Source organism: Bombina bombina, chromosome 5 (genome assembly GCF_027579735.1).
Source record: "Bombina bombina isolate aBomBom1 chromosome 5, aBomBom1.pri, whole genome shotgun sequence".
In the NCBI taxonomy this organism is placed as follows: domain Eukaryota; kingdom Metazoa; phylum Chordata; class Amphibia; order Anura; family Bombinatoridae; genus Bombina; species Bombina bombina.
The window spans coordinates 562,648,744-562,661,631 of NC_069503.1; the positions used below are offsets into that span (position 1 = coordinate 562,648,744).

The following is a 12,888-nucleotide window of genomic DNA, read 5'->3' on the forward strand; positions in this document are numbered from 1 at the left end:
TGTTTACAGACATATATACACATATAAACAGTTTGCAGTTTAGAAGATAAGATAAGATATTGACATTCCAATGTTCTGCACGTAGCAGAATACGTTCTATGTATTTATAAATAGATATTCCTACATATATCTGTATATATCTATACCTATATATAATCATCTATCTATAGGGTGACCATATTGCAGCTTTAAAAAGGGACACATATGAAACTTTTTTTCTCCATTGACTTCTATGGGGAAGAGGTTATCATTTGCACAACAGTCTAATTGCGCAAGAAGTAAGTTGCGCGCAAAACTTTTTACTTTCAACTCATAATACCAGCACAAGCCGACGAGCACAAAAAATGTAGCCACTTGTAATCTGACCCTTAATCATTTAATGTGCTGGAATAATGTCTCACATCTCACATTTTCTTTAATGAAAGACCATAGTTAATAGAATTGCTGAGGTTCTATAACATGGTAAAAAGAAACACATTCAAGTGTAATTGCTATTTAAACTATTCTATGTAAACATGTACCTGTTCTATTTGTTTGATCCAAACTTTTATGCATGTTTCTATTTTCCCAAGGCCTTCTGAGCTATTAGCTATAGTCAAGTATTCAGCAGGTCCCTTCAAAGCTCTCAGGTCACATGTCTCACATTTCTCCAGTTTGACCTAAAAATATGTGTGAGGAAAAAATTGCATAAAATTACCTTTTATTTAGTATGTTCATAGATTAACCTACTTTTTTAATTGCATTATATGTATCATGCAATAAATAATACAATATTCATATTAATTTTATATTTTTATGAAATAGCTTCTTTTACTAAATCCAAGATATAGACATAGCATTTATCAGCTTTAATGTAACGACCTGTAGTTTGAAAGACTGCACCACCCCTTATGTTACTGAGCACAAAGTTTTTCAATTTGTAATTATGAAGCTAAAAGATGAGATATTTTAAATTTTGCCATAAGTATGTTGTCAGGGCATTGAGCCCTAAGAGGGAAACTTATTGCAGTCAAGTGTGTCGCAGGTAAGTAATTTGCTACAACATATATAAATAAAGAAAGTGTATATAGTAGAAAAAATAGTTAAAAATATTCCCACGGCGTCATCAAGCTACTTCGTTTGAACATTACCACTATGTAATGGTAGTGTAATTTAATTGAAATATATTTTTATTAATCGCACTTTACCAACAATGACATAAAAAAAAAGCGAAAGAGAAAATATAGACTTTCAATCATTAGAAAACATCAGATCTTGGGGAACCAAGTCACATTTCAAAGAGGAATGTCCTTCAATAGAATTTCTGATTACAACGAGTCTCTTTTTTACTTGAGGTTTGTTCCGATGAGAATAGTCCCCCTCACTGTGTACGTGCTGTATTGCATTTTCAGGTAAGAGTGTGTTATTTAGATATAACCACATGGTCCCTCAAACATTTTCTAAACAATGTCCGTCAAGTATTATCTGTTTGGGGAACATGGAGTGTGTAGGAGGCATGATTTTCAAAGATTCTCAGCCTCCTTAACAATAACTCAAAACTAAAACTATGTAAACATGAAAAACAATAATCAATGCACAAATCAAACTTATACCTTAATATTTAAACGTTGTATTTTGTGTTACTAACATATCGAAGAGTTGGTTTCTCATCTTATCTTGCTCCCAAAAGTAATAACTAATTCCATTCCTCACCACCTCTTCTCTTCCCTCACATCCTGTCTCTCTCCCCTCTCCGTTCCATCTCACCCTCAGTTACCCTAGAAGTCAGATTATTATCCCCCTCCAGCATCCAATAAAACCAGACTTTCTGAAATTGGGCCTCCGTATCTTGGATCTGTGCAGCAGATTCATACATTGAGTATACCAACTTAATTCTAGCTATTACCTCTGACCACGACGGTACCTCTGTCTTCCAGTATTTAGCGATCACTATTCTAGTCGTGGTGCACAGTATTCTAATAAACATGTTAATGTATTTGTTCAATCTAGGGATATGTTCATGCAATAAAGCTTGAGCTGGGGTGAGATCAATTTGTTCACTCAACACTTTTCCCAGTAGGGAAGACAATTCTTGCCATACTCTATGTACCTTGGGGCATCCCCACCACATGTGTAGATATGAACCTACCTCTTTGCACCCTCTGTAGCAAAATTTAGAGCTCTCTTTTCCCATATGGGCTGTCTTAATTGGGGTAAGGTACCATCTGAAAGATGTTTTTAATGCATTTTCCCTTAGATCGGCACTAATGAGGCCCTTACAGGTTTGGTGCAATGTTTCTTGCCATTTGTCTCTTTCTAACTCTTTATCTATATCTGCTTCCCATTTTGTCATTAATGTTGTCTTAGAGTCACTTTTAGAGTCTTGGATTGAAATGTATAGCCTAGAAATTGCCCTCTTAGGTCGAGCAGTTGCTGTGCAAAGGTGTTCAAGCTCAGTTTGTCTAATGTGTGTCGGGAATTTATCTATATATGTACGTACGGCTGATATTACTTGAAGGTATAAGAACCATGGTAATGGAAGAGGTTCAAGTTTCTGTTGGAGTTGTGTAAAGGTCAGCAATTTGCCCTGGGAGTACATGTCGGCTACCCTATATAACCCCTTGTTTTCCCATTTTTTGATGTGAAATTTAAATTCTTCGTTAACAATGAATTTCAAGGGCCGAATCTTTGTGTGTGAGGGGAGAATTCCCTCCCTGGTCCGTGTGGGTGGCCACTGTCGTCTAGAGAGTAATGTGATCTTATTCTGGTATATGGGATGCCCATCATTCAGTTTTTTAGACCAAAGGATGCCATCTGGAGTCTCCTGTCCCACCATCTCTGCTTCTAAGAGAGGCCATATTAGATCTTCCTGTCTCCTACTCAAGAGGGAATCCTGGGCCAGTCTTGCCGCTCTATAGTAATCAAGTAGGTTAGGGACCCCTATCCCTCCCAGTTGTCTATGTCTGTTTAAGATAGTGTGAGGAATTCTCGGGTGCTTACTGTCTCTTAAGAAGCTATGTATGTCTCTCTGAAGGCTAGCAATGTCTGTAATGTTGATCCTGATCGGGAGCACCCTAAATAAGTATAATATTCTAGGTAGAGTCGTCATTTTTATCGCGGATAGTCTCCCATACCAAGAAAAACCCATTTTCTTCCATTTTCCCAAATCAGATCTAATCGCTTTAAGTAAAGGGGTATAGTTTGCTTCATACAGCTTCGAGGAATGTGAGACCAACTTTATGCCTAAATATTTCAACCCGTCTAGAGCCCAATTAAAATCAAAGTTTGCTTCTATCAGTTTGATAGTATGCTTAGGAATAGAGAGGGGTAGCGCCTCACATTTATCTGTATTTATTTTATATCCCGAAATTTTGGAGAACTGCTGTATTGCTTGATATACATATGGTAATGAATGTAGAGGTTTAGAGATAGTCAGCAACACATCGTCCGCAAATAAAGTGATTTTATGTTGGAATCTTCCTACCTCTAAGCCAAATATATCAGGACAGTTGCGTATATACGCCGCCAATGGTTCAATGCATATGGCAAAGATCAGAGGTGAGAGTGGGCAACCTTGTCTGGTGCCATTGAGTATAGGGAAGGTTTCTGATTGGTGTCCTATCGCCCGAACAAATGCAGTAGGGTTTGAATATAACCCCCGAACCGCCTTCATGAAGTTGCCTTCAAATCCCATGTGTGACAAAAGACTCAGCATGTACTTCCAGTCAACCATGTCAAATGCCTTCTCCGCATCCAATGATAGGACCAGAGAAGGCACTTTTCTGTCTCGCAATAAGTCTATTATCGATACCATTCTACGGATATTGTCTGGGGCTTCCCTATCCTTGATGAATCCCACTTGGTCAGGGTGGATTATACTTGGTAGAATATGTTTAAGTCGGTTGGCCAGGATTTTTGTCACAATCTTAACATCTTGATTGATAAGGGAGATAGGCCTATAACTGCTACATAAATTAGGGTTTTTCCCCTGTTTTGGTATTACCACAATTTTGGCTCTAAGGAGTTCTTCTGGTATCGGTCTCCCTTCCATGATATGATTTGCAAATGTTATCAAGTGTGGCACCAAGACTTCCCTGAACGCCTTATAGTACTCCCCCGGGAATCCGTCAGGTCCTGGGGCCTTGCCAGGTCTAAGGTCTTTTATAGCCGCTATCACCTCAGCTCTTGTGATCTCAGCATTAAGATTAATTCTGTCTCCTTCCGTTATCCCTGGCAAGCCTGCCTTATCCATAAAGGAGTTAAAAGCCTCCTTCGTCTCTGGGTTATGCTGCACTTTCGTGCCATCATATAATGTCTGATAAAATTTGGCAAACGTATCAACAATGTCCTGTGGATGAGTCGTGGTCTGGCCTGTCGGTGTCTGAATTCATGGAATAGAAAGGGATTGGTAATTGTCTCTAAGTTTTTTTGCTAAGTATTTGTCAGGTTTGTTGGCAAAGATAAAATAGTTCGTCTTTAGTCTATGTACAGCTTTCATGGAGTGTCCATTCAGCATAGATTGTAGAGTTTGCTTTTTTTCAAGTAGCTTGGTGAGTGTGACTCCAGAGTGGTTTGATTTGTGTAGTTTTTCTAATGTGGCAATTTCTGTGTTCAGTTGATTAATAAGATCGTTGTACTTCTTATTATGTAATGCCTTTTCTTTAATTAGAACCCCTCTGATCACCGCCTTATGGGCCGCCCAGGGTATAGCTGTGTTTTCTGTAGACCCAACATTAATTTTCCAATATTCTTGTAGGCTATGTAAAATCTTGCTCTTAACGGGCGGGTGTTTAGTGCTAGACACATCGTATGTCCATGTCCTAGTTCTCTTAGGATCCGCTAAGTCTCCTAGAGTAAGCGCTGTCAGAGAGTGATCTGACCAGACACATGGGTGAATATCTAATGAATGTATTGCTGGTTGCAGTATCTGGCTAGTAAATACGTAGTCTATTTTTGAATAGCTGTCGTGTGGTGCTGAATAAAATGTAGTGTCTCCTAGTCCACCATGTTGTGTTTGCCATGTGTCCTGTAGTGTGTGTTGAGCTAAGGCGTCTAGAATGTTCTTAGCAATACTCTTTTGTCTCTGCTTTTTCTTAGACTGTTGGGAAATTGTTTGCTTAGTCAGTGATTGTAGGTCAATGTTAAAATCCCCCGCCAATATTATTCTTAGTCTAGACCAGTCAGTTAGCAGATTCGAAATAACAGTAAAAAATTTATCTTGTTGTTCATTTGGGGCGTATATATTGCATAAAAGAATTTCTACACCTCCCAAACATCCAAACACTAAAAGGTATCTACCTTCCTTATCAGATATAGTCTCTCTATGAATAAAGGGTATTGAGGAGTGTATAAGGACAGAGACCCCTCTCTTTTTGGAATCCAAGGCAGAGTGATACTGCTTTGAGTAATCTCTTGCCCAGTATTTGGGGATAGTATCTTTCAGGAAATGAGTCTCCTGAAGAAAAATAACATTAGCTTTAAGTCGTCTATAATGTGACATGGCCGTCCTCCTTTTAACATCGGTGTTTAGTCCTCTCGCATTATGCGAGATCAAAACTATCTTAGGAATAAGCATCACAATTTGTACACCCACACTTCCTCTCAATCCCTCCCTTGATATCGGGGACCCCTGACAACAGATCTCCCTCCAATAAAAGCTTGTTAGTTTCCCTCTTCCTACTCTGTCTCTCTAATTGTCTCTCCCTTTTCCTATACCTGTGTAGAGCATTTCCGCAAGATGAGCTTAGTAAAGTTATACAACATGGTGTGCATTGTAATATTAGTAATATAAACAAACAAACACAATAACATAACATTAAAAAACAATTAAACAATTGAATGTGGATACATCGAAACCTGCACATAAAACCTGCACTGTGCAAGTCCGACATGGAATTTCAATTTTACATCATCTGCATTCAATGAAGAGTCCCAGACCCGTCTTGTGAGTCTGAGTTGTAGTCGGCTATTCGGCCGTTTTCAGCAACCCCTAAGTCTGAGGGGAGGCCCCAGAATGCAAGAGAGAGAAAAAAAAAAGAGAATAGACATTCTCGTCCAAGGCACTCACATATTGTTTGGATGTCTTATGTCTTGGTTTTCTTTTTGTTAGTCACCTTTTTCCATTTTGGTCTTTGAGGTTTCGCCTTCAGTGACAATACAGCAGAAGGGGTAGATTCTGAATCCTCCCCCAAGATGACAGGAGGTTCCAAGTTCAGGGATTTGCAGATTTCTGGGATCTCCTCAGTGGCTTTAATAGTAAGCATTTTACCATTTCGCATCACTTGCAACGCAAAGGGGAAGCCCCATCTGTAGGGGATGTTGTTTTTCCTCAGGAGAAGAGTGAGTGGTTTCAGCGCATATCTTTTCTGTAGTGTTTTGATGCAGAGGTCCTGGAAAAACTGAATAATATTGCCCTGGAACTTAAATGTGGGGTTGTTTCTGGCAGCCAGTAGAATCTTTTCTCTATCAGGGAACCGTAAGAGCTTAACAATAACGTCTCTTGGTGGTTGCTCTGGTTTGGGCTTTGCTTTAAGGGCTCTATGTGCTCTTTCTATTGGGCACTCAGAATCTGTTGGTCCTCCCAGTATAGCATGGAATAATTGCTGGAGATAACTGTGTAGAACTTCTGCTCCGATTGACTCAGGAATACCTTTGAGCCTGATGTTGGAGCGTCTGCTCCGGTTTTCCAGATCTTCAATTTTTTCTTCTAAATCTTGTATGTGTTGGCTGTGTGAGTCAAGAGTTTGGGAGACTGTTGTAATTTCCTCCCCTATTTCCTCTGTGGCTGTTTCTAAGGAGTCTACTCGAGTGCCCAGTTCTAGTATCTCTGTTTTAATGTCCGTAAGACTATTAGTGACTGTAGTTTGGAAGCTATCCATCTTCTCCCACAGTTTCTCAAAATTAGAAGTTATATCTTGTTTGGACACCAGGCCCTGCAAGTCTGCTTTAGTTGCGGGAGTTAGATCTGCAATTTCCTCTTCATTTTCTGAATCCGTGTCTTCCTCATTTTCCACCTGGGCAGCTTCTTGAGTCTTGGAGATCTTAGAGGCTTTGAAAAAGGTGTCTACTGATAAGGATTTTAGATTTTTATCTCCTTTGGTTCCTTTTCTTGTAGCCATAATGTGAGTGTTGATAGATCAGCTATTTTTTACTGCTTTTTATTTTGTGGCTGTTCAGTACCCAGCAGGTTTTTCTAAATGTCCCTTTTCCCTCTTTAGAGAGATTTCAATTCACCTAGATCTCCGCTGGGTATTATTGCATGCGCTATCACCACTGCACCCTCTCTATTTCTCATCAATCCCTACAGATATGATTAATAGATTATGTACGCCTCACCCCTCACAGTTTATGTGAGCATTTCTGCAAATTTGTTTTCTTTTTAGTAGGGATGGGTGGAAGGCGATGACATGACAAGTGATGCAATGATGGGTATAGAATTAGCTATAGTCATCCATGTCAGACTGTCCCAGCGCCGCGTGTCTCAGGCAGTTACATCCTCTTCATTATCTATTTCCAGGTTTTTGCCAGGCACTCACTGATTCCCCTCTCCCCAGGGAATTTATCCTCACAGGATGATCACGGGAAAGGGTAGTTGGGGTATGACCTGTCACCACTCACGGCTGACAGGAAAGGGGGGGGGGAGAGGGCGCTGACCAAAAAAAAACCCCACAGAAAAGCAAGGAGGAATTCACTTCTGAAGTCTTGTTGCGTTTAAGCAGCCTGTAGTTAGGAAAAACAGAGACACCCAATTCAGTGTCTGCCCGGGTACAGAAGAGTTAACTTGTGAGGGGTTAATGAATGCCTATAGTGCCCATAAATTGCTATATGGAGGAAAAGGATTGCAAGATATGCTGGATGGTTTTTGATACACTTTATTTGTTTATATATATATATGGAGGTGGGTGGTGTTACTGTTGATGGTTTTATATGGAGATTCAATTACACCTTACTCTCAGTAGTATTCAGGCAGTGTTATGCTTTTGTTTTTTTTCCCCCCCTGTTTGTGTGATCGTTTATTTGGGGATTTTAAGATCACTATGGTGTGCAGATTCCGTTCAGTGCCCTTGCAGGGCAGGGTAAGTTGCAGCTTTAATATCTTTGGGTGTGATTTTTCTGTTCTACTGAACAGCCAGGAGGCTTATTACAGCCCGTGAGCACCGGAGGTCCTACTGAGTCTAATTGCGCAGCTCTAATCCCTCTCTCCCTGCTGCGTCTTACTCCGGTCTCAGCCTCGCTATCACTTCCGGCTTTACTCTGTTGCCTGCTGTGACGTCACACAGCAATGGCGCTTTTTCGCGCCTCTTTTCCTCCGTCTATCTTTAAGCCGGTCAGCTGAAGTTAAGATCCCTACTGTCCCTCTGACTCACCGGTTCCTCTGCTCTTGCTGTATATGCATCAGGGGAGGTAAGTCTTGCGGGATCCTTGGGTTCCGGTCTGTCTGATGGCTACCTGCAGTCACGGCTCCAATCTCATCCCCAACAGGGGGAATAAAACACCGGTCTCTCAATCCTTCACTGCCACAGAGCTCCTGACAGCCACACATACAAGAATGTCCTTTGTGGCAGTGTATCTTAATACTTTTATGTAGCTAAATTTCACAGTTATGCAGGAGCTCTCTAAAACCACGTCTTCTCTGCTCTTAGGCTAGCTCCGCCTCCCCATGGTAGTGTAATTTAAAGGGACATCGAACCCAACATTTTTCTTTTTCTTATTTTTCGTGATTCAAAATAGAGCATGTGATTTTAAACAACTTTCCAATTTACTTTTATCCAATTTGCTTCATTCTCTTGATATTCTTTTTGAAGGAGCAGCTATGCACTACTGGAAACTATCTGAAGACATCTAGTGAACCAATAAAAAATGCATTTTTGTGCAGCCACCAATCAGCAACTAGATCCCAGTAATGCATTGCTGCTCCTGAGCCTACCTAGAAATGCTTTTCAATTAAGGATACCAAGAGAAAGAAGCAATTTAGATAATAGAAGCAAATTGGAAAGTTGTTGAAAATCACATGTTCAGTCTAAATAATGAAAAAATAATTTTGGGTTTCATGTCCCTTTAAATCTCAGGAATTTAGTGTAGAACGTTTAGGAGAAACAAGTAAAATACCACATGGTGTAATGTCAAAGATAAAGGGAAGATAAAATAAAATTTGTGCTTACCTGATAAATGAATTTCCTTCTTGACAGTGAGAGTCCACGAAAACATTCATAATCTGTGGGAATTACTCAACCTGGCCACCAGGAGGAGTCAGACACCTCAAACAAGACTACAAATATCCCTCCCACTTCTCCTACCCTCCAGAAGTTCAGCCGAGGCTAAGGAAAAGTAAAGAGAGATACAAGGGGCACAGAGGTGCAAAACAAAAATGACTGCCGCCACTACACATGTAGTATCTGGGCGGGGTCGTGGACTCTCCCTGCCAAGAAGGAAATTAATTTATCAAGTAATCATATATTTTATTTTCCTTCTATTGGTAGTGAGAGTCCACAAAAACATTCATAACCTATGGGAAACCAATACCCAAGCTGTGAAGTTCTGGAATGTTTAAAAGGGAAAGGTAGTAAGGCAGTACTATTTCCTCGGCACCACCACTTGTAGAACACTTCTCCAAAAAGCTGCCTCCCCAGAAGCAAAAAAATAGAATTTATAGAACTTTGTGAAAGTGTGCAATGAAGACCAGGTTGCAGCCTTACAGATTTGTTTAACTGAGGCCTCATTCTTGAAGGCCCAACTGGTCGACACTGCACAAATGGAATGAGCTGTGATTCTTGAATGGGCCTTGCAAATTATACTTCTCAACCTAAAGGAAATTGTTACAGCTGAGGCCTTCTGCCCCTTGAGCTTACCAGTATACATGACGAATAAGGAAAAAGATTGATGAAATTCCTTAGTAGCGTGAAAGTAGAACTTTAACACACTGACCACATCCAAATTATGTAACATTCTCTCCTAGGGAGATGATGGATTAAGACAAAAGTGAAACAGCCACAATCTCCTGGTTGATGTTGCGAGTATTCACTACCTTAGGTAGAAAGCCTGGCTGAGCCCTCAACACAGCCTTATCCTAATGGATCACCAGATACAGAGGGTCACACATCAAAGCTGATAGTCATGTGAGCGTTGTATATGGCCCTCAATTTGAGAATGTTGAGCGGAAGGGACAGTTCCTCCTGATGCCAAGTTCCCTGGGCTCTGTGAGAACCCCCCACCGCACCCCATCCAGACATGTCTGTGGTGACAATAATCCAAGAAGGGCAAAGGAAACTCACTCCTAGAAGGACAGGGCTTAGGGATTGCCACCAAACCAGACTCTCTCTTGTTTGGGCATCCAGATAAATGACCTGTGACAGATCAACATGATCTCCATTCCATTAACTGAGCATACACAGCTGTAGTAGTCTCAGTTGAAAGTGAGCAAATGGTATAGCATCTGATGCCGCAACCATGGGACCTTCCACTTCCATGCATAGAGCTACAGATGGATGGGCATTGGACTGAAGCAGGTGACATGCTCTCTAAAGCATGCTGATGGAATCTATGATTGTTCCTAGAAAGCTTACCCTCATAAGAGTAACCTCTGTGTGTGTTCAAGCACCACCAACAGAATGTCATCCAGGTAAGGAGACACTGGGATCCCCTGCAGACAAACTGCAGCCAGCAGAGCTCCCAGCACCTTGGTGAACACTCGTAGAGCCGTAGCCAACTCGAATGGAAGCGCCACAAACTGAATCTCCTCTAAGGGAGTTTCCACTGTAATCAGTTGCACTAAGGACTCACACCAAAATTTGACTGCCCCCAATGGTAACAGTAGCAATACTCACTGCAGATTGAGACAATGCCCCAGACTGAAGAAATCCCATCCTGAGGTATCCCTCAAGTTTTCTTTAAAGGAGGTACTATCTTCAAGCAGGATAGTTGTGCGGCGCTTGACTAGCGTGGATATAGCGCCATCCCCTCCTTAGGTACACTGTTCCAGACCTCCGCATGGTCCACTTCAACAGGAAGCAACCTCTTAAATACCACCAAAGGGGCAAACAGAGTGCCTGGCTTTCCCAATTCCTTAGAGATAATTTTGGAGATAATGGGAGGTACAGGAAAAACATCTTGGCCTCTTCCACCACTCCAGAGCTATGTATAAGAGAGCAATGTTTAACTTTTCTCTTCCTCTCCCTAACACTTGGCTAGTGCTCAAGGCAGCAGAAACAGCAGCTTGTATACGGGCCATGATGTCATCAGGTAAAGGACATACCCCAGCCGGGAACGGCCTCTCTCTACACGAAGCTCTGGAGCAACTAAAGTCATGTTAATGGTCTGTTGCACAGGAATATCCGCATTGACCAAAGCCTGAGAAGCCGCAGTAGGACCTGCAAGTGATAGGACATGCAGGAGCTCATCTGCGATCTGACCGCTTGGGCCTCCTGAATAAGATGTCAGTACGTATGTCAGGCAGCAATTGCATACTTGCCCTGGTGGACTAACAGTGACAGTTTTGCAAACCATACATTTATTGGTGTCAATGGAGTTGAGGATGATTCCTCCAGATTCTTTAATAAAAATAGATTTGTCCATTATATGTGCTGTGGAAAAGTGATTGTAGTAGCAATCTTGAAGCTTACAGCTGGGTATTTGAGTCCCAAACCAAAAAACACTGTCCCCTTGTTATGCCCTGTTTAGGGTGTCTTACCACCTCTGAATAAACCTAACTGCATTGCAAATGCTCTCCCACAGAACTGTTATGCAGTGGATCTGAGGTGGAAATGGGGGTGAAAATGCCATTCACTGCAGGAAACAGCATCCCAGCCTCTCTGCGGCTCATATCAAGTTAAGTCTAAGGTCTATAGTAATGACTTCCCCTACCCAAAGATGGGGTGTGTCCCAATTTCCAATGCAATAACATCACCAACACCCTTTCAGATGCTTAGGTGTTAAAATATCCCACAAGGACAAAATGCTTGTCAGAGTCCTGCATTCCAGTGTGCCTAAAGTGCACCCTTCTCAGCCCTATATTGGAACAGAGCTGGAATCCGTCAATAGCATCTGACATAAGGGGCCAAAGTGTACACAGAACACTATGGATAGTGACAAGACTTGATACCATCTCTTTATTAGACAAGTTGCCATGAAAGAGGGGAAAACTTTCCCATGATAAGTCTAACAGTGTGAAACACACCGCTTTATCAGGCAGGTGATTTGATTAGACCGTAAGAGCGATGGGAGACCCAGCGTCATTGAGTGCTATATAACCCAATACTTATTGAGATTTACATGATTATATTATCCCCAGCTTTAAACAAGCTAATCCATGATCAATTTCATTCTTCTTAACAGAGCACCCCTCTCTGCCTACCTCTATGATGCAAGGCAAAGTACTACTGGGGGGTAGGTGAAGTGGGGGGATATTTGTAGTCTTGTTTGGGTTGTCTTTGCCCCCTCCTGGTAGCCAGGTCGATTAATTCCCATGGGTTATGAATGTTTTCTTGGACTGTCACTATCAACAGAAGGAAATATATGCTTTCAGGACATACTTGAAAACGAGAGAAATCTCAATGGTAAAATATTTCTGGTCAAATATTTTATAAATAAATAAATTCCAGATTCAGTGCATCCATCAGTCAGCATCTAGATTGAGAATTTCCCATGAAAAGCTGGTTAAACCCCAAATGAAAAAGACTAGAGTAACAAAAAGAAGCCGTTGCTGCATTTTTTATCCTAATTATCTTGTGATCATATTTTATAAAATAACTAAGAGATTTTTTTATTCAGAATTTATATTGTGCATATATTTTTCTCATGGTAAGATTGCGCTGGAAGACACTTCAAAGAAGAGGATTTTTTAGTTACCATCAAAATTTGTGGTTGTGTGCTTTTTCTTTATAAATAACATTACACAATTCAATGTTTTCACTT

General features: G+C 41.0%; 1 protein-coding gene across 1 annotated transcript in view; it reads right to left on the reverse strand.

The window, feature by feature from the left end:
• Positions 1–12,888, reverse strand: part of DNAH5 (dynein axonemal heavy chain 5) — a 1,563,391-nt gene that overhangs the window by 1,032,280 nt on the left and 518,223 nt on the right. Inside the window, 1 exon segment of the mRNA XM_053715797.1 lies at positions 522–659. Coding sequence (XP_053571772.1) covers positions 522–659 — 138 coding nt within the window.